Source organism: Clarias gariepinus, chromosome 8 (genome assembly GCF_024256425.1).
Source record: "Clarias gariepinus isolate MV-2021 ecotype Netherlands chromosome 8, CGAR_prim_01v2, whole genome shotgun sequence".
Classification (NCBI taxonomy): domain Eukaryota; kingdom Metazoa; phylum Chordata; class Actinopteri; order Siluriformes; family Clariidae; genus Clarias; species Clarias gariepinus.
In genome coordinates, this window is record NC_071107.1 from 27,810,602 (window position 1) to 27,829,678 (window position 19,077).

At 36.6% G+C, this 19,077-nt stretch overlaps 1 protein-coding gene across 2 annotated transcripts in view; it reads left to right on the forward strand.

Moving 5' to 3' along the window:
• Positions 1-19,077, forward strand: part of sirt1 (sirtuin 1) — a 45,082-nt gene that overhangs the window by 6,041 nt on the left and 19,964 nt on the right. For both annotated transcript variants that reach the window (XM_053502739.1, XM_053502738.1), the window contains exons 4-5: positions 7,371-7,523; positions 7,601-7,748. In XM_053502739.1, the coding sequence (XP_053358714.1) occupies positions 7,371-7,523; positions 7,601-7,748 (301 nt within the window). The remainder of the gene's footprint in view (positions 1-7,370; positions 7,524-7,600; positions 7,749-19,077) is intronic.

Here is a 19,077-nt window from a genome sequence, read left to right on the forward strand (position 1 = left end):
AAACTTGTTACAGTTTCTAGGTTTAGTTTTGTTTTTGTGCAATATACTTGATCATATATTTATCTTAGTAGGTTTGCAAACTACCATATTTTATATGACATATTTATATTTGTCACCTGCCATATCATAGAGAAAATTGTCAGAGTATAGAATAAATTAATTGTATTTTAGAAAAAATATATTCAACATATATGAATCTTTGCATGAGAGATGGGGCTCTCTTGTTTTATGCTGTACTTGTGGTTCTGTAATAAGAATAATAAATACTGCATCCTTAAGTTACAGTTAAAACTTGGACACAAAGCATAATTGGTTCTGGAAACGTGCTTCTAATTCAAAGCATTTGTATATTAAAGCGAATTTCCCCATAAAAAATAATAGAAAATTGGATGATTCATTTTACAACCCACAAATATTCATATAAAAATTATTTTAGAATATTAAGTGTTAAAAAAAAAAAATATATATATATATATATATATATATGTCTCAAGCAACAATGAGCGGGCCCAAGCACCATGCGCCATTGGCACCTGGGCGCACGCATAACCTGTTTGTCTTTTAAGCGTGGTAGAACCCACAAAAAGCCTTCACTTCTTGGGTGTACTGCACCAATTGCACACTTCACACAATAATACGGCTAATGTCACCTTGGGCGCTAAATATTTGTCATGTCAACTGTGTGTGTGAGTGTATGTCTGTGCTCGTGTGTGAGAGTGAGAGATGCAAGTGTGTTAACATTAGTGATGTGTGTAGAATAGGAGGAATTTTATGTTAAGACTTCAAAAAGCTGGTGTGTGTACATTTGTGAGAGTGACTGAGGTCTGAGATGTGAGTGAAACATTTGTGATGTGTGTCTTGTATTATGAGTGTGTTTATGCAGGCCTGCATTCGTGTGTCTGTTTGTAAAAGAGAGATGTGTGTTAACATTTGTGATGTGTATGTGTGTAGAATAGGCCGCAAATGCAAAAAAAACACACTATTGTTATTTAATGTGATGTCACTGAAAGTTATTAACCACTTTTCACCACTTTATCACGGCTAGCCCGTTTGAGATATAAAAAATGTTGCTTTCTTAATGTCTCAATGGCCCGGTTTGGTGTTGATCGAATAAATTCCCTAGGAGGAGTATATTAAATTCCTTCGGGTGCATTTTGGCAATTGACACAAAATAACTGACTTCTGTTAAGTTGAGCTCATGACATGCAATGTGAAAGTTGTTTGGCTCTAAATGTGTAGGCACTTGGTTTTGCCTTGGTTTGCAGGGCCAGGGGTAGCTCAGTGGTTAAGGCATTGGACTACAGTTCGGAAGATCCCAGGTTCAAACCCCACAACCACCAAGTTGCCACTGTTGGGCCCTTGAGCAAGGCCCTTAACCCTCAATTGCTCAGATGTATAATGAGATAAAAATGTAAGTCGCTCTGGATAAGAGCGTCTGCCAAATGCCTAAATGTAAATGTAAATGTTTTGCATGCATCAAGCATCCTGATGGCAGCAGAACCTGTCTGCCAATTTTCAAGGGATTTTGAGCATGTTAAGGCCCCCAAAAAGGTGAAAAAAATCCTTAGGAGAACAATAGGGTCTTTCACACACTATGATGACACAGGGCTGATGTCGTAGTGCTTTTCTCCTAATGATCCTTAGGAAAACTTATTGTGTAGGACAACTTTCTCACACACATGCACACTAACAATCACTGCTTATCTGTTGGCTGACTGGATTAAAAAAAAAATTAATGTGAGTTTAACAAGAAACTAATAACACCTCTTTTAAGTATTTCTTAGAAATGTAACATGGCATTGTTGTTAAACAGATTCATTGCTTGCAGTGCTGCAGCCTTTTTAACCTTTTTTTTCATAGCGGCCTTGTTGCAGTACAGTTACTAAGGAACCGTCATTACTCTGGGACACAAAATTAAAAAACTCTTTACACGCACACAAACAGCACCGCGAGCAACTGCCCAACATTCCGTAAGCTTCTGCAAGGACCCTGTTTGTGTGCGTGTAAAGAGTTTTTTAATTTTGTGTCCCAGAGTAATGACAGTCTTTTTCAAGTCAAACCAGTAAGATAGTGTGAGATCAAGCATAGGAGACGATTACCCACAATCCTACAGTGTTAGAGGGAACCATTGGCTCAGCTGTGATTACGTGACATTTGGCAAATAAGGCATATATGTACTCCTCGTATTGCAAGACCTCGTCTATTTATAAAGTTAAAATTTATTTTAAAAAAATTCTGCTCGTCTTGTAAAATACTTGCAGATCAAGTTACTTGCAATCCAGTGTTTTACTGTAATTGATTTAGAATGCTACATATGCGAATGCATAGGCTTGTGTATGCTACAATATGGAAGTATATTAGTGCCAAAATTCTTTGAAGCAAAATAGCAGGTTGAATTACATGAACTGAAACAAACATGTTGCAATAAAAATGTTTGAATTTTTCTGCATTGCAATTTAATCTGAACTGAAAAACATCCGTAGAGCATTTACAATGTTTGAAATTTTTGCCACTGCAATTTATTGTGGTTGTATATTTTAAATGTAATTTAAGCATTTAAAATCCAATGCAAAAACATTCAAGTTACTAGTGTTAAAAGTGTTAAAAATACAATATTCATTATTTTTTAATCTTACAAATTCAGGTAACAAAATTCAGGTTGCAAAAATTCAGGTCGCTAAAATTCAGGTAATAAAATTCAGGTCTTCACATCCAGGATATCACAGGAAGAGCAGTGTAGTGCCGATTGCTGCTGTTCGTGCCGCAGTGTACTTTAAAGTGTGCTTCCTACTCCCTGTGCAGTAGACTTCTCAGAAACTACTTACCGATCGGAACGCAGCACTCTTAACTAACAGGCTGGGTTGCCAGTTGCACAATAAACGGTTAAAATTACTCCTCTGCCGTAGATACTATATTTAAAGCAAATTCCAGATATCCAGCAGCATTAGAGACAATAACAGTAAGACAGGTTATAGACTTCACACTGTATATCTTACATACAGTCAGTATACACAGGGTAATGTGAGAACTGACCAGAGTTACTAGTGCAATGATGGACCAAAACTACAAGATATATATATAAAAAGGATATAAATAAAATTATATAAATTAGAATAAAAAAGAGAAATGGGGTTAATTGCAGTGCAGCCATAAATGTACACTTTTATATGTGACAAAGTCACAGTACGACAGGTATTTATGAGGCACCGTTGTAACAGGCAGTTGTTTTAATATTAATATTAGCGAGTTTGTTACACCGTACAGTATACAAAAAATATTAAATCAAACTTCACTCATGCACACACATATGAAACAGTCACACATACATATATACTAACTGCTAAAACAACTACATAAAGACTTATGACTAAATATTAAACTGAAGTGTTGTAATTGCGTTGCATAAATAATTTGTAACAAAAACGTGTTTTTATTTTATTTTAATCAGACTGACATTAAACCGTACTATCCACACTTTACGTTTTTCTTAATTACAAAGTTTTTATGGTTACCTTTATTTATAAGCAATATAAATTTAACAAAGTGTCAACAGCATGTCTGTTGTTGCTGCTGCTGAGGAAATTAATCCCCTCTTGTTGCTGAATGTGACTGTACATTACCGAGCGCAGGGAAGGTAAACCCTTTGCTCTCGCGTGTGAATAAAACAGCGCTGGCTTTGCTTTGAATATAGCGTTTGCGGCAGAGGGGTCATTTTAACACATACACCCTTTATTGTGCAACTGGCAACCCAGCCTGTTAGTTAAGAGGGCTGTGTTCCGATCGGTAAGTAGTTTCTGAGAAGTAGACTGCACAGGGAGCAGGAAGCACACTTTAAAGTACATTGCAGTGCACACAGCAGCAATCGGCATTGCTCTTCCTGTGAATATCCTGGATGTGAAGACCTGAATTTTAGCAACTTGAATTTTATTAAATGCTTGAATTACATTTTCACTTGAAATATACAACCACAATAAGTTGCAGTGGCAAAAATTTCAAACATTGTAAATGCTCTACGGATTTTTTTCAATTCAGATTAAGTTGCAATGCAGAAAAATTAAAAACATTTTTATTGCAACACGTTTTTTTCAGTTCATGTAATTTAACCTGCTATTTTGCTTTAAAGAATTTTAGCACTAATATACGTCCATACTACAAGGTACACTCACTGTCCTCTATATATTAGGCACCAGTGGAATGCAGAAAAACTAAATATTCAGGGTATACAGGTCAAGAGGTTCAGGAAATCTTCGTAGAAAACAGTCCCTGGAAATAGCCTTGTAATTTAGCTTAGTGGGACTGCAAAAAATTAATGAGTTTCAGCTGAACTTCGGAATGCAGTTTTGCATGAAACAAGGGTTGTGGAATTTGGCCCTGACTACATTGTACTCGCTTTCTGATTTATAAACTTCGCGGTCAGTGTAGATAGCTGAAAAATGTACAATGACCAAGATGTACCTACTGCACCTAATTTCTTATTTAAGACGGACTTAAAAAATCTGAGCTCTCTTTTTACTTGTGGCTTGAATGTTGAAATTGATCATCAATATTTTGGAAATTGATGATCATCTGGCTTTTTTTTCACACATAGTATCTATAGTTTAACAAAAACTAGTGGTTCACGCCATCACATCAAGGTATACTCCTGTCAGTCAAGAGAACAAAGCTGATGATATCATGGGCAAAGGCTTACCCTAACTCTGACATAAATATATAAAAAAAAAAAGAATTACACCTGGATTTTTTTCATTCCATAGTCCATAGTGTTGAGGAACATTACTTTTTAAAGTAACTAATTACATTACAAAATTACTGCCTTTAAAAAGTAATCAGTTACATTACAGCATTACTTTCTGATAAAAGTAACTAGTTAGAGTACTTTTCCATTGTAGAAAATTAAAACTCCTTTGTGATTCCTCACGAATAATTCCTCATAATTATTCTACCATCATCATGGGTGATGGCTGTAAGTAAGGTTCATTATGATTCACTGCGAGTTTTGTCGCTGTGATTAGGTTTCCATCTTTCTGCGCGTCGGTCCTCGCATAGTCAAACTGCATAGGAGAGATAGGGGTATAACAGCAGGAATAACAGAGCGGGGGTGGGGTATTTAGGATGACTTTCACACACTATAACGGATTGTAAATGACTGCTGTCTGGCTCACGGATTACATAAATTGTCTGAATAACCGATTACATTTTTGAAAAAATAATAATAATATGTATTTAAATGGCGGACCCAATGCTTGTTACATCTAAAAAGTAATACAAGTACTCCAACACATTACTTTGTAACGCATTACACCCAGCACTGCTTGATGCACATGAGACTCCTAAACCTAATAAGTTTATAGAGTTACTTGTAGAGATGACTGCTGTCAAACTAGCCTTGTCATTCTAGTCTGATCTGTCAAGTTATTTTATTTTAAAAACCCTTCACACACAGAATGGTTTGGGTTTTTTTTTGCTACTTTTTGTATAAATTCTGGAAACTAATAAATACTTAAACCACTCCATCACAGTGATTACACGTTTTCCTTTTTAATGTTTATTAAGTAAAAATAACTGATACTCTTGACCTGTGTCAGCATGATACTGTGCGTTGTTAATCTTAAGTGTATTATTATTAAGATGACTGACTCATGCAACACAGAACATTGTGTAATATACACTACTCACAATAAGTTAGGGATATTATTTACATGAAATAAGTAAAAGTTCCCTTTGATATTACTAATAATGTATGAGACAAAAGACCATTTTCATTAGTTTAATATTTATTACACCAAAAAGTTAGACAATAACAGGGATAGCCCCAAATAACAAAAATTGACAATGTCAGTAGTGGGTGTTTCCACCATTTGCCGCAATGACAGCTTGACAGCGACGTCTCATGCTCCTCACTAGCCTCACGATGTTGTTCTGAGGCAAAGCGTTCCACTCTTCCACAAGTGCTACGCGCAGTTCTGCCAGGTCATGTGGGGGTGGTGTACGATCATCCAGTCTCTGCTTTAACTGGTCCCAGCACTCTAACTTCCTGAAGTCGAGCTGTGACAATTCTGCCACGATGTGGTGAAGCATTATCATCCATAAACAGAAAGTTGGGGGTGTGCTGGCGGAATTGGGGGATGATGATGGGTTCTATGATGTCTCTGAGGTAAGAACTGAGCCATTTACAATAACTAAATCTGTTTTGCGCTTACTGGTGATGTCTGCCCAGACTGTTGCACCTCCTCCACCAAAGCAAACCTTGGGGACCATGTTGACCTTGGCATATCGCTCACCTCACCTTCTCCAGCATTGCTGACGACAAACATTTCTGTGCACAGGACGGTAGACCACTGCTGCATTGTTCAGGTCACATGGTCTTGTGCCCACTGCTAACGTTCATGGCGGTGTCTTGGTGTCGGTCATCTGCAACGGTCGTCTGGCATTTAAGCCAAAGCGGTGGAGTTGGTTGCGAATGGTTTGTCTAGAAACCTTAGTACCCCTCGCATCTCTTAAACGGGACTGCAGCTGTGTGGCAGTTGCATAACAATGCCCGAGTGCATAGGTCCTTGGGTACTTGGTCATCGTTGCGGTCTGTCACTCGTGGGGCTCCACTCCTGGGTCTCTCATGAACTCTGCCAGTAGTCCTGTGTCTTGATGCAAGTCTGCTGATAACACTTTGAGACACATCAAGTTCACAAGCAACATCTGACCCGAAGGTGCGCCATGGCCAGGTGGCGCTGCTCGTCCGTTAAGTGACGTCGTGTGTTCATGGCTGTTTGAATGATGAACTTGTAATAACTTTCTGACAATACCAGCTTTTAATACCCACAGAATGTTGAAATTGGTGCCACATTAAAAAAAGATTGGCCCCAATACAAGGCACACCTGTACACAATGAGACCCATTACATAGGCACTCAATTTTGTGTTTTCCATCACCCCAATAAAATTGCCTTCCTATTCCAAAAATGTCTGGAGTAAAACAAACAAAAAAATGTATGTATAACATCCACTAAGTCTCTCATAATATCCCTAACTTATTGTGAGTAGTGTGTATATATATATTTTTTTGTCAAAATTATTTAATCTTAATTAAATTGTCGATAGTAACTTATATAATTTCAGTCCATCCACCTAGGAACCTCTGTAGTCCTACCAGCTTAGTACGTAGTATGGAAGTGTTTTAAAAGTAATACACGGTTGAAGGCAGTGTTGCAAGACTTTATTAGATAAAATATAATCATGTTTTGGGAAAATTTCCTGTACACACATGTGTGGTGTTTCTTTTTTAATGTATGTACAGGTGAGACTGTATTCACTATTAATTTTGGGGGGAGACTTCGGAAAGATGTTTCATCTTTTTTCAAAATTTTTTGATTTCAGGTTTCTGTTTCCTGTGGAATTCCTGATTTTAGGTCTAGAGACGGGATTTATGCTCGACTTGCTGTAGATTTTCCAGACCTTCCAGATCCTCAAGCAATGTTTGACATTGAGTACTTTCAAAGGGATCCAAGGCCATTTTTTAAATTTGCAAAGGTTTGTATATTGCCTTTTTTTTTCTTCTTTTATCTTTACATTTTAAACCAAGACAGTTTTATCTGTGCTTTTTGTAGGAAATTTACCCTGGGCAGTTTCGACCATCACTTTGTCACAGATTTATTGCAATGCTGGATAAGAAAGAGAAACTTCTCAGGAACTACACTCAGAACATTGACACCCTAGAACAGGTAGCAGGAGTCCAAAGGGTCATGCAGTGTCATGGTATGTAATTTTTTTTTTTTTGTCTTGATGAATAAATACACCAGTTAGTATGTTTTGAGGCCATGTAAATTATGGTGTTTTCACGCTTGGTCCCTTTAGCCCTCAAAACATACTCTGAGTGATTATTGACTACTTGTTTGAACATGGGTACTGTAGGTATTCCAAATGTACTTGGACCATTCTAAAGTAAATCAAACTATCCCACCTTGGGATCCACGACATGCTATGCCTGCCTTGTGTATTGTGATCACAACATGCTCCAGGTTCACTTCGCCTTTTGCCGTTCTGTTTTAGCCTCCTAGGCTTGCTATTGATATATCACATAATATTGCCCTGGGGTCCTCAAAAATATGCAAGTCTGGCCTGTAAACAAATACAAGTGAATATACAAAGCATGATTTTGCGATAAAAGCACTATAATAACATAATTACTGTACATTTCTCAATTTTATCTACGTTATCTTGGAATCTCAATAATTTGATTCCAAGATAAGCCTAATTATTGAGATTCCAAGATAAAGAACATTGACATACTTGCAAAATGCTCATAAGACGAAAGTTTGTGGCAGCAGTATGCCTACATGTATTGAATTACTTCTATAGTCATCAGTCATAGGGAATTGTAGAAACACATACTTTTCAAGCATGGGTTTGACTTATTTTCCTGGTTTAATATTTGAGATGTGCCAATCGATGCACTTGTGACAGGAATGATCCACTTTTTAGTTTTGTCAGCCTTGACAAATGCCCTACATATGTCCTGTCATAAGTTTGAGTGTTTCTACAGAAAATAGGTGCAAAGTATTTAAAAAAAATGATTGGTCATAAAAGTTGGAATCAGTCGATCTTTATTTAAAACTATAGACGATCCTATCTATATAAATAAAAAAGAGGTTTTATATTGGAGGAAACCAGTCTCAGAAATAATTTTGTTTGTCCAGACAGATTTTTGTCACAGCGTCACCTAAAACTGGCTGGACAGAATTTAATCTGCCTGAAGTTAAACCTTAATGTTGAGTTTGAAGGGAAGTTATGGGCCAGATTATGTCACTACAGTCAACAGAGCCAGTCAAAGCAATAGTTTACTGTGTATAAACAGAGTTTGCCGAAAACACAGGAATAACGTTATTGCGCTACAGGGCACCACAATCCACAAAAGTGCCACACAGTATGGCTTACTCCAAAAAGAAGCCAAGTGCACTATAAAAACTGAACTTTCAAAGATGAATGGACAGATCAAAGTATGTTCATGTAAACAAACACCTGCATCAGTAGATATTAATTAAGATCAAACAATTCCGTTCATATTTTTACCGCAGAAATAACACGCTGAAGTGGTATGAGTGAATTTTAATGTGCTGGAGTCCTTTTAAGACATAACTACTTTTTATTTTATTTAATCTTCTTTTTTTTATTTTTCATGTGATTTACTCTCCAACTACTGAATTAGGAGTGGGTTTGACTGACAAACGAAGTACAACTTGGCATAAGCAAGGCACGAGATACTTAACCTACTGTATCACAATTTTATTTCTTTATATTAATAAGTACAGAAAGACAGGCAGAAGTGTCTGTGGGCTTCAGCCTAAAATAACATCACAAATTACAATAATGCTGAACAGCTTGTTTTTAGCTTTAACTTTTAATTATTTCTACAAACTCTTTTCTCGTTGTATGAAAAGTGGTATAAATTTTTTTTTTACCCAGATTTTACCAAATTTTCAATTTAGTAGTTATTTATTTATTTCATTTTTATTTCTTGTACTGTGTGCAGATATATACTCTGTATATATTTCTACAGTCGTGTTGGTTTGTAATTATGGGTATTAGTTTATTACCATGTAACTGAGAATCGTGACAGAATATGGGCATCAAACTTTGTTACTATCTTGCAGAGAGATATTCTGTATATATACTGCATATTGACTGTGTTTTGGTGCAGTATAGTTCCTGTTCTTGTCTGTTGTTGAAGAGGTGAAAAAGAAGCTGTTGAAGGTGTGGTGCGTAGGGTGGGGAGTTGCCAGGCAGGTGGAAGGAGTGTCACTTTAGTGCAATTTTGTTTGTTTATATGTTAATGTAAATAAATTGATGTATTTATTAGTTTTAAGCACCTGTACTTGCGTTTGCGTCACAGTTAAATATTTGCAATAGGTGCAATCTACTTCTGAAATTTTTCCCTTTCCATACCATTTATGTGTTGCTCCTGCTGTGTAATGATCCTACACATTTTTTTTTTCTCTGCATAAAAATAATACTACTACAACTCCTCCAAGTTACTAAACCATACTGTCTAGGTGCCTCCTTGTTACATGTCACATGAAATGACAGTGAAGTGTGTTAAATGAATGAGATTAAAAAAGTGATTGAGTTGTCTGAATCATTCTCTATTTTCTAGGTTGATTAACTAGGGCCCAAGCACTATGACCTCTCCCCTATGTTGTCATAGTGTGTGAAAGGCCCACTTGCTTTTGGTTTTTTTTCCCAAGCATTTTTTAAAATTTTTTTAGGGGGCTTAAAAAGTAATAAAAATCGTCCGACAGGTTGGAATCCGCCATTTGGATGGATTTTTAAATATCGAATGGGTCAGCCATGACGATGACTTAAACTTATGCCAAAAGTGGTTAATACATTTTTGTGACACCGCATTGAGTGACACCATAGTGTAATGTTTTTTTTTTTTGTTGTTGTTTTTTTTTTGGGCATTTTCGGGGGGTTTTTCGAGGTCTAAACATAAAAAAAAAAAAAACATTAAAAAAAAAAAAATTAACAACTGATCAAATTCAAATTCAATCAATTATATAAAAAATTATACAATGGTATTGGTACGTCAGCTTTAAATGCATGTGCCCAGTGTGCTAATTGTATGGAAGCTAATTATCATCATAATTATTTGAATTATCATCCTTTGAAAAATACATTTTAAAATTTAATCACTGTTAAATTGTTAATTTTGAAATTTAAATACTACTAAATTTATTAATCTTAAATATTTGAATTTAAAAAGCAATATCTTTGAATTTAAGTGCTCTGAATGTCACACGAAATTTAACAGTCCATTTCAAGCTGTAAAATTCAGATAGAAAAATTCAATCTTGGAAATTCAAGGACAAATTCAATACAGGAAAAGCAATCGAGCCAGAACGGAATCCATTCGTCAGTCACGTGACCCAGGGAAGTGGACGCCTTCGATACCGGCTTCCAGTGAGTCTAGCTAGAAGACAGAAAACACCTGCAGGAGAAAGTGCTTCACTGTGATGGTGGAGGGCAGCGGCCCGGTAACTGCACCTGAAGTGTGTTACACTAATTATATATCGTCACATATTCTAGTTATTTTACTGTGATAAAGGAATTTAGCCAAACTTTAGTTAAAGTTGGGCTAGTGAGCAAGAGACCCAGACTAATGTTTGTTGCACACGCGAGAGAGAGAGAGAGAGAGAGATGTGCACAGTGGTGACTTTTCTTAGTCACCAGAGCATGTATTTATACTGGATGAGTCTAGATTATTTGATAAGCAGTGCATATATATATATATATATATATATATATATATATATATATATATATATATATATATATATATGAGGAGGAGTTTGTCTAACTGTTTGTCAGACAACTGTTCCTCCTTGGAATCCGCTCTTCACTGCCTAGAAATTGGTCTCCGTAGGCCTTACTGCTGATTTCCATGGATATAAACTTACTGTAGGGAAATGGTTTAGGTTCTCAATCTGACACCTAGAGAGTATGGTTCAGTGTCAAATTTGAGAGAAGCTATATTCTCATCTAAAGCAAGTAAGTCATTCTCACTGAAGTGCTACAGCCCATTGCAGTGAGGAAAATCAATTCACCCAGTGGTCAGCAGATATCATTATGCAGATAATTGAAACTATGTAAAGCAAGTTGCTTAATTATTAACTGAAATGTAAATACTGAATTTAGTAATAGTAATACAGTACTCCATTACTGTAATTAGTTGTATATATGTTAATTGTAATGTACTACTTTGTAATATACAGTGGGTATGGAAAGTTATTTTGCAGACATTTGCTAAAATCATTTAAATAAAAAAAAAATTCCTCATTAATGTACACACACAGCACCCATGTTGACAGAAAAACACAGTATTGACATTTTTGCAGATTTATTAAAAAGGAAAAACTGATATCACATGGTCCTAAGTATTCACACCCTTTGCTGTGACACTCGTATATTTAACTCGGGTGCTGTCCATTTCTTCTGATTATCGTTGAAATGGTTTTGCACCTTTATTTGAGTCCAGCTGTGTTTGATTATACTGATTGGACTTGATTAGGAAAGTCACACACCTGTCTATATAAGACCTTACAGCTCACAATGCATGTCAAAGCAAATGAAAATCATGAGGTCAAAGGAACTGCCTTAGGAGCTCAGAGACGGTATTGTGGCAAGGCAGATCTGGCCATGGTTACAAAAAAATTCTGCTGCACCTAAGAGCACAGTAGTCTCCATTAGCCTAAATGGAAGACGTTTGGAACGACCAGAACCCCTCCTAGAGGTGGCCATCCGGCCAAACTGAGCTATCGGGGGAGAAGAGTCTTGGAGAGAGAGGTAAAGAAGAACCCAAAGATCGTATTTTCATTTCATCTGACCATATAACATACTCCCAAGCCTCTTCTGGGTCATGCTTAAATGCTCTCTAGCAAACTTCAGACAGGCCTGGACATGTACTACTGGCTTCAGGGGGACATGTCTTGGACTGCGGGATTTTAGTCCCTGGTGGCGCAGTGTGTTACTGATGGTAGCTTTTGTTACTTTGGTCCCAGCTTTCTGCAGGTCATTCATTAGGTCCCCCTGTGTGGTTTTCGGTTTTTTGCTCACAGTTCTTGTGATCTTTTTGACTCCACGGGGTGAGATCTTGCGTGGAGCCCCAGATTGAGGGAGATTATCAGTGGTCTTGTATGTCTTCCATTTTCTAATAATTGCTCCCACAGTTGATTTCTTCACACCAAGCTGCTTACCTATTGTAGATTCAGTCTTCCCAGCTTGGTGCAGGTCTACAATTTTGTTTCTGGTGTCCTTTGACAGCTCTTTGGACTTGCCCATAGTGGAGTCTGGACTGTGACTGTTTAAATTTGTGGACAGATGTCTTTTATACTGATACCGAATTCAAACAGATGCCTCTCAAAGTAGTTGTTACAGGTCTGTGAGAGCCAAAAATCTTGCTTGTTTGTAGGTGACCAAATACTTACTTTGCAGAGGAATTTACCAATTAATTCATAAAAAATCCTTTAATGTGATTTCTGGATTTTGTTTATTTTGCCTCTCATAGTTGAGGTATACCTATGATGAAAATTACAGGCACCTCTCATCTTTTTAAGTGGAAAAACTTGTACAATTAGTGGCTGACTAAATACTTTTTTGACCCACTGTAGTTGCAAGCAACAGGCCCAAGCACTCTGCGCCATCGCTACCCCGGGTACATCCCACAACTTGCGTGTGTGAGACGAGTGAATGTGTTTGTGTGTGGTGTGTGAGTCTGTGTTAACATTTGTAATGTGTGTGATCTATGAGCGTGTGTGAGATGTGCGCCTGTGTGACTAGTGAATGTGTTTGTGCGCGTTTGTGTGTCTGTTAACATTTGTGATGTGTGTGCATGTTGCATGTGTGAGATTTGCGTGCCTGCATGTGTGACGAGTGAATGCGTTTGTGCGCGTTTGTGTGTGGTGGGTGAGAGAGATGAGAGTGTTAACATTCGTAATGTGTGTGATGTATGAGCGTGTGAGTGAGTGTTAAAATGTGTAGTGATGTGTACGTGTGTAGAATAGGCTGCAGATGCTGGAAAAAGTGTCACTCAATATAATGTCACTTAATATAATGCAACACAAAGTTTTTGACCACTTTTGAGCACAAGGCATTTTCATGGCTGACCCATTTGAGATCCCTCAATGAAAAATCCCTCTAAAAATGTTGCAATGTCTTTAGATCACATCGGCCCGGTTAGGTGGCGATCGTATAAATTCCCTAGGAGGAGTATATCAAAATCCATTGGGTGCATTTTGGCAAACGACCCAAAATAACCGGCCTCCTGCTAAGTTGTGCCCAGGACATGTTGTACGAAATTTGTTTGGCTCAATGAGCTCTAAATGTGTACCGAGTTTCGTGTGCGTACGTGCAAGTGGTTATGAGCTATGCAGCAAAATCTCGGCCACACGACTCCCAGGCATCCTAATGGCAGCAGATTCCAACCTGTCTGCTTATTTTCATGAGATTTTGAGCATATTAAGACTCCCAAAAAGCCCAAAAGGGTGGAACAAAATAAAATTATGATCCTTAGGAAAACAAGAGGGTCTTGTGCACCCTATAGTGCATGGGCCCTAAATATGTTTATAAAAAAAAGAAAAAAAATTTATTTTAAACAAAAATTTTAATTCTGTCACTATATGCATGCCAGATAAGACTGCAGTGTACTCTGATAAATATTTTTAATTGGGGAAAGTTTGAGCAATTTACCAAAAATCATCTTTCATTTTGTTTTTATTTTTACAGGTACATTCTTGAATGTTAAATGATTATTGGTCAAAGTCCGGTTATTATTTATTGTCAGGGCAATCAAAATGAATAATCAACCAAACATAAAAAAAATAATGAATAAATTAATTGAGAAAAATAATAGTTAGAATAATTGGAATAAATAATGAAAGAATTATTATATTAAAAAAATAAGATAAGAATGCTTCTTCACAGCTTTATGTTCTGTTAAAATAATATTTAGAATAATTGGAATAAAAAATCTAAAACATTACTCAATTTAAAAAAAAAAACAAGAGTCCTTCTTTGCAGCCTTAGTACAACATTGTTCACTTGTCAGTTTTTTTTTATTTTTTATAACATCCCTCATTCATTGCATCTCCTTTTTTATTTGTATTTGCTGGTTATATACTTGCTAGTTAATTCTCTCCATTATTACTTGCTGTTGCACCTTTTATGTACAGTTTCGGTCCCACCTCTAAATACAATCATTAGCATGTGTACATAAAAGCAGTATTTTCATATTCTTATTTGTGCCATTTTCTACCTCTTTAAGGCACGTTAAATTTTGAACATTTTTACCTCATTAAGGTTTACACTTTAATTTTAAAACTTTTTTTCACCTCCTCCCTCATTGCAATTTTTGTTTGCTGCTTACTTGTTTTATATGTAAACTGGCTGCTGTAGCGATACCATTTCCCTTTGGGATTAATAAAGTAATAAACTGCTTGTCCGTCTGCACAGCTTCAATTTTTGCTTCTTGCAAACTCACTTTTGGTTGGACAGCAGGATGGCATTCATTAATGAGCAATTGCAAATGTTCATGAATGCATTATAATTGAACGGTTTATAGAAATGTCATATGCTTTTGAGTTCAGCAGGTATTGAACACAAGATCAATGTGCTTCTGTATTCTTGGACCAGGCAGGCAGACACAGGAGAGGTGGGGTCTATCAAAGGATTAAGCATCACTACCAGCATTTTACTTATTTTTTTCTCTTTTATTCTTTTTGTTTAGGGGGATCGGGTGGTCACTTGGTCACAGCTTGTCACAAAATAAAAACATCAAGCACATTGGCCACCAGTTTTATTTGCCATCTGGATGAGCACAGCTTGTGTTGTTTTGAATGTACAATGTCCATTTTATAAACTCTTCATGGGTTTTGAGCTGGTCAAGATGCCACCATATATAAAGAAATAGAGCAAGCACATTTAGCCCAGCAGTCAGCATTTTTTGGATGTTAAGTGAGTTCAGTCGCAAAATTAATGGCATGTTATCCAGCTGTGTTTTTGTTTTTTTTAATAATGTGACTATACATCAATGCCATAAAATGCCACAAGGTGGCACCCCTAAACTTACACTTGTGTACAGAGGATGTGCGCTACAGTGCTGCTCTAATTAACCTTCTCACTGGGCTTTTTCCTCCATATGGAACAGTGTATTACATATTTGCTAATTACATTTGAAAAAAATATTACTTGAGTACCTACTGGATTACCCAATGCTTTGTCACACAGGTGAGAGTAGTGATTTGTTCTGCAGATTTTCATTTTCAATAAAATTTTATTTGTATAGCGCTTTTAACAATTGTCATTGTCGCAAAGCAGCTTTACACAATCAAAAGAATTATTTAAGTTTGTATGTAATGTGAATGTGTATGAATCAAAATTGTCAGATAGTCCCTGGTGAGCAAGGCGAGGGCAACAGTGGCAAGGAAATACTCCCTTGATAGGAACCAGACTTAACAGGGAACCCATCCTCATTTGGGTGAAACAGAAAGCATCTGCATTTATACTGCGTGTTGGGTGGCAGCCAGTTCAGCTATAACAGTTGATGTTAATTAATGTTAATATGGAGTCCAGGTAGTTATTGGAGACTCAGGTAGACATGTAAATTCCAGTCCTGAACTATCAAGCAACTGATACTAATACACCTAATACTATGCGTCCATGAGTCCCCCAGATCTGCTCCTTTACCTGAGGCAAATCTATTTATAAAAATGCTTGATTAATTAAATAGGTTTTTAGCCTGAACTTAAACACTGAGACTGTGTCTGAGTCCCGAACACTAATTGGAAGACTATTCCATAACTTTGGGGCTTTGTAAGAAAAAGCTCTGCCCCCAGCTGTAGTTTTCATAATACGCGGCCCGTAGCCTGCATCCTTTGATCGAAGTAGGCGTGGCAGATCGTAAGACACTAGCAGTTCACTTAATTACTGCGGCGCGAGACCATTTAATGCTTTATATGACAAGAGTAGTATTTTAAAATCGATGCAAAATTTCACACTGAGCCAATGAAGTTAAGATAGGATAGGTGTGATGTGCTTTTATCTTCTGGCTCTAGTAAGGACTCTCGCTGCTGCTTTCTGGACTAGCTGAAGCTTGTTCATGCACCAAGCTTGTTCAGTTGAACAACCAGACAGTAGGGCATTACAATAATCCAACCTAGAGGTGATAAAAGCATGAACTATTTTTTCAATATATTAATATATTATAATATATTTTTTATCTTGGCAATATTTCTGATGTGAAAGAATGCTATCCTGGTAATATTATCTACATGATCTTCAAACAAAAGGCTGGAATCTATAAACACACCGAGGTCTTTTACTGTTGCACTCGATAAAACAGAAAGGCCATCTAAAGTTACAGTGTGATCTAAAACATAACCTTGCTGTATGCGGTCCTATGACTATAACTTCTGTCTTATCAGGATTAAGCAGAAGGAAGTTAATTAGCATCCAATCTTTTATGTTCAATCTCTTATGTACACATTGCTCAACTTTAGCAAGCTGGTTTTTCTCATCTGGTTTTGCTGACACATATAACTGTGTGTCGTCAGCATAACAATGAAAACTAATACCATGCTTACGGATTATGTTGCCCAGAGGAAGCATGTTAAGGGAAAAAAGCAGTGGGCCTCAAACTGTACCCCGTAGAATACCAAACTCCACTAGAGAACATGCAGAATAATCACCATTTAAGTCTACATACTGATAACAATCGGTCAAATAGGATCTAAGCCAGGAGAGGGCTGTAACCTCAATTCCTACATTCTTTAATCTGTGAAGAGTAATACTGTGATCAATGTTGTCAAAAGCTGCACTGAGGTCAAGTAATACAGGCATAGTTACACAACCCTGATCAGAGGTCAATAGGAGGTTTACTACTTTAACAAGTGCTGTTTCTCTGCTGTGATGAGCCCTAAATCCTGACTGATACAGTTCATGTATGCTATTTCTATGTAGATATGAGCATAGCTGCTCTGCTACTATCTTTTCGAGAATCTTGGAGATGAAGGGGAGGTTTAATATTGGCCTGTAATTGGACAGCTGACAGTGGTCGAGGTCAGGTTTCTTAATTATCGGTTGAATAACTGCTAATTTAAAAGATTTTGGAACATACCCAATGCTGAGTGAGAAATTAATTATTCTCAACATAATTGTTATGTTATGAATAATGGGGTTCTGTTATTGCTGGTACAAACTGTTTAAGAAAATGTGTCGGTATAGGATCTAAAATAGAGGTTGATCAATTTGCAGAAGAGATGAGTGAAATTAGTTAATTCTCTTCAAGAAGAGTAAAGTATTTTAGGTTCCGATCTAACATGGTTAGTTTACCATCTGCATCAATTACATTGTCTGGTTTCAAAGTCTTAATTTTATGCCTGATATTTACAATTTTATTATTAAAAAAGTTCCTCACTATTGCACGATGTTGTGGAGATTTATGCAGTGGTCTTATTTCTTGTTAATTTCGCTACAGTATTGAATAAAAATCTAGGATTATTTTTATTTTCTATAAGAGTGGAGAGATGCGTTAATCTAGCTACACTAAGAGCTTTTTATAGTTTAGAATGCTCTCCTTCCATGCTATTTGAAATACTAACAGTTTAGTTTGACGCCATTTACGTTCTAATTTCTGAGCGGTCTGTTTTAAAGTGCGTGTGTGGTCGTTATACCACGGAGCGATTATCATTATCAAAGCTACATTATCTAAGGTATAACGGAACGTCGACTCTAAATATTCAGTCCCTGATCGAGTTCTGTGGAGTCAGATGGTGATCCAATCAAAGTTTGTCTCTGGGAGATTACTGGTAAAGCTCTGTGTGGTAGTTGATGTGAATGTATGTTTAATACGGTAGCGTGGCGCTGTGCATACATTATTACAATGACACTTTAACTGAGACAAGATAGTGATCTGAGAATTCTTAACAGTGGAATTGTGAATAAATTTCTTATACTTAATTCAAAGAATATTATTAAATCTAAAGTGTGATCTGCTTTATGAGTGGGTCCTACTACACACTGATTTACTCCTACTGAGTCAAGGACAGACATAAATGCTGTCATATGGTATGTTTTCGTAGGCTTTGTAGCTTATTCTAGGTACAAGATAATAAGGATATTAGTTGACAAGTTTGATTTGTAATGACATATTTAATTGTTACCTCAAAAGGTGTACAACTATGTGATTCCTCCTGGGTTTGATGGCATTTGCTAGCATTAGTTCATGCATGGTTTCTGTTGCAAGTGAGATGATGCTATTGAATATGCTGTGCTTTATGTTTAGTAACCGTATAGTTTTATTAGCGTTAACTAACATTTTAAGCTTTCCAAATAATATATAACTATTCTGGGGTTGAATCCCATATAGATTAAAATAAAAAGCCTGTGTGCTACATAGTGTATGAATACTTTGTTAAACACGCCTTCATCAGGGAAATTCGGGAGAAGCTAGTTAGTGTTGTAACTTGAAATACAACCTACGTTCTAGAGGCAAAAAAAACAAGTAATTACTAAGGAGACAAAAAGTTGTTTATGA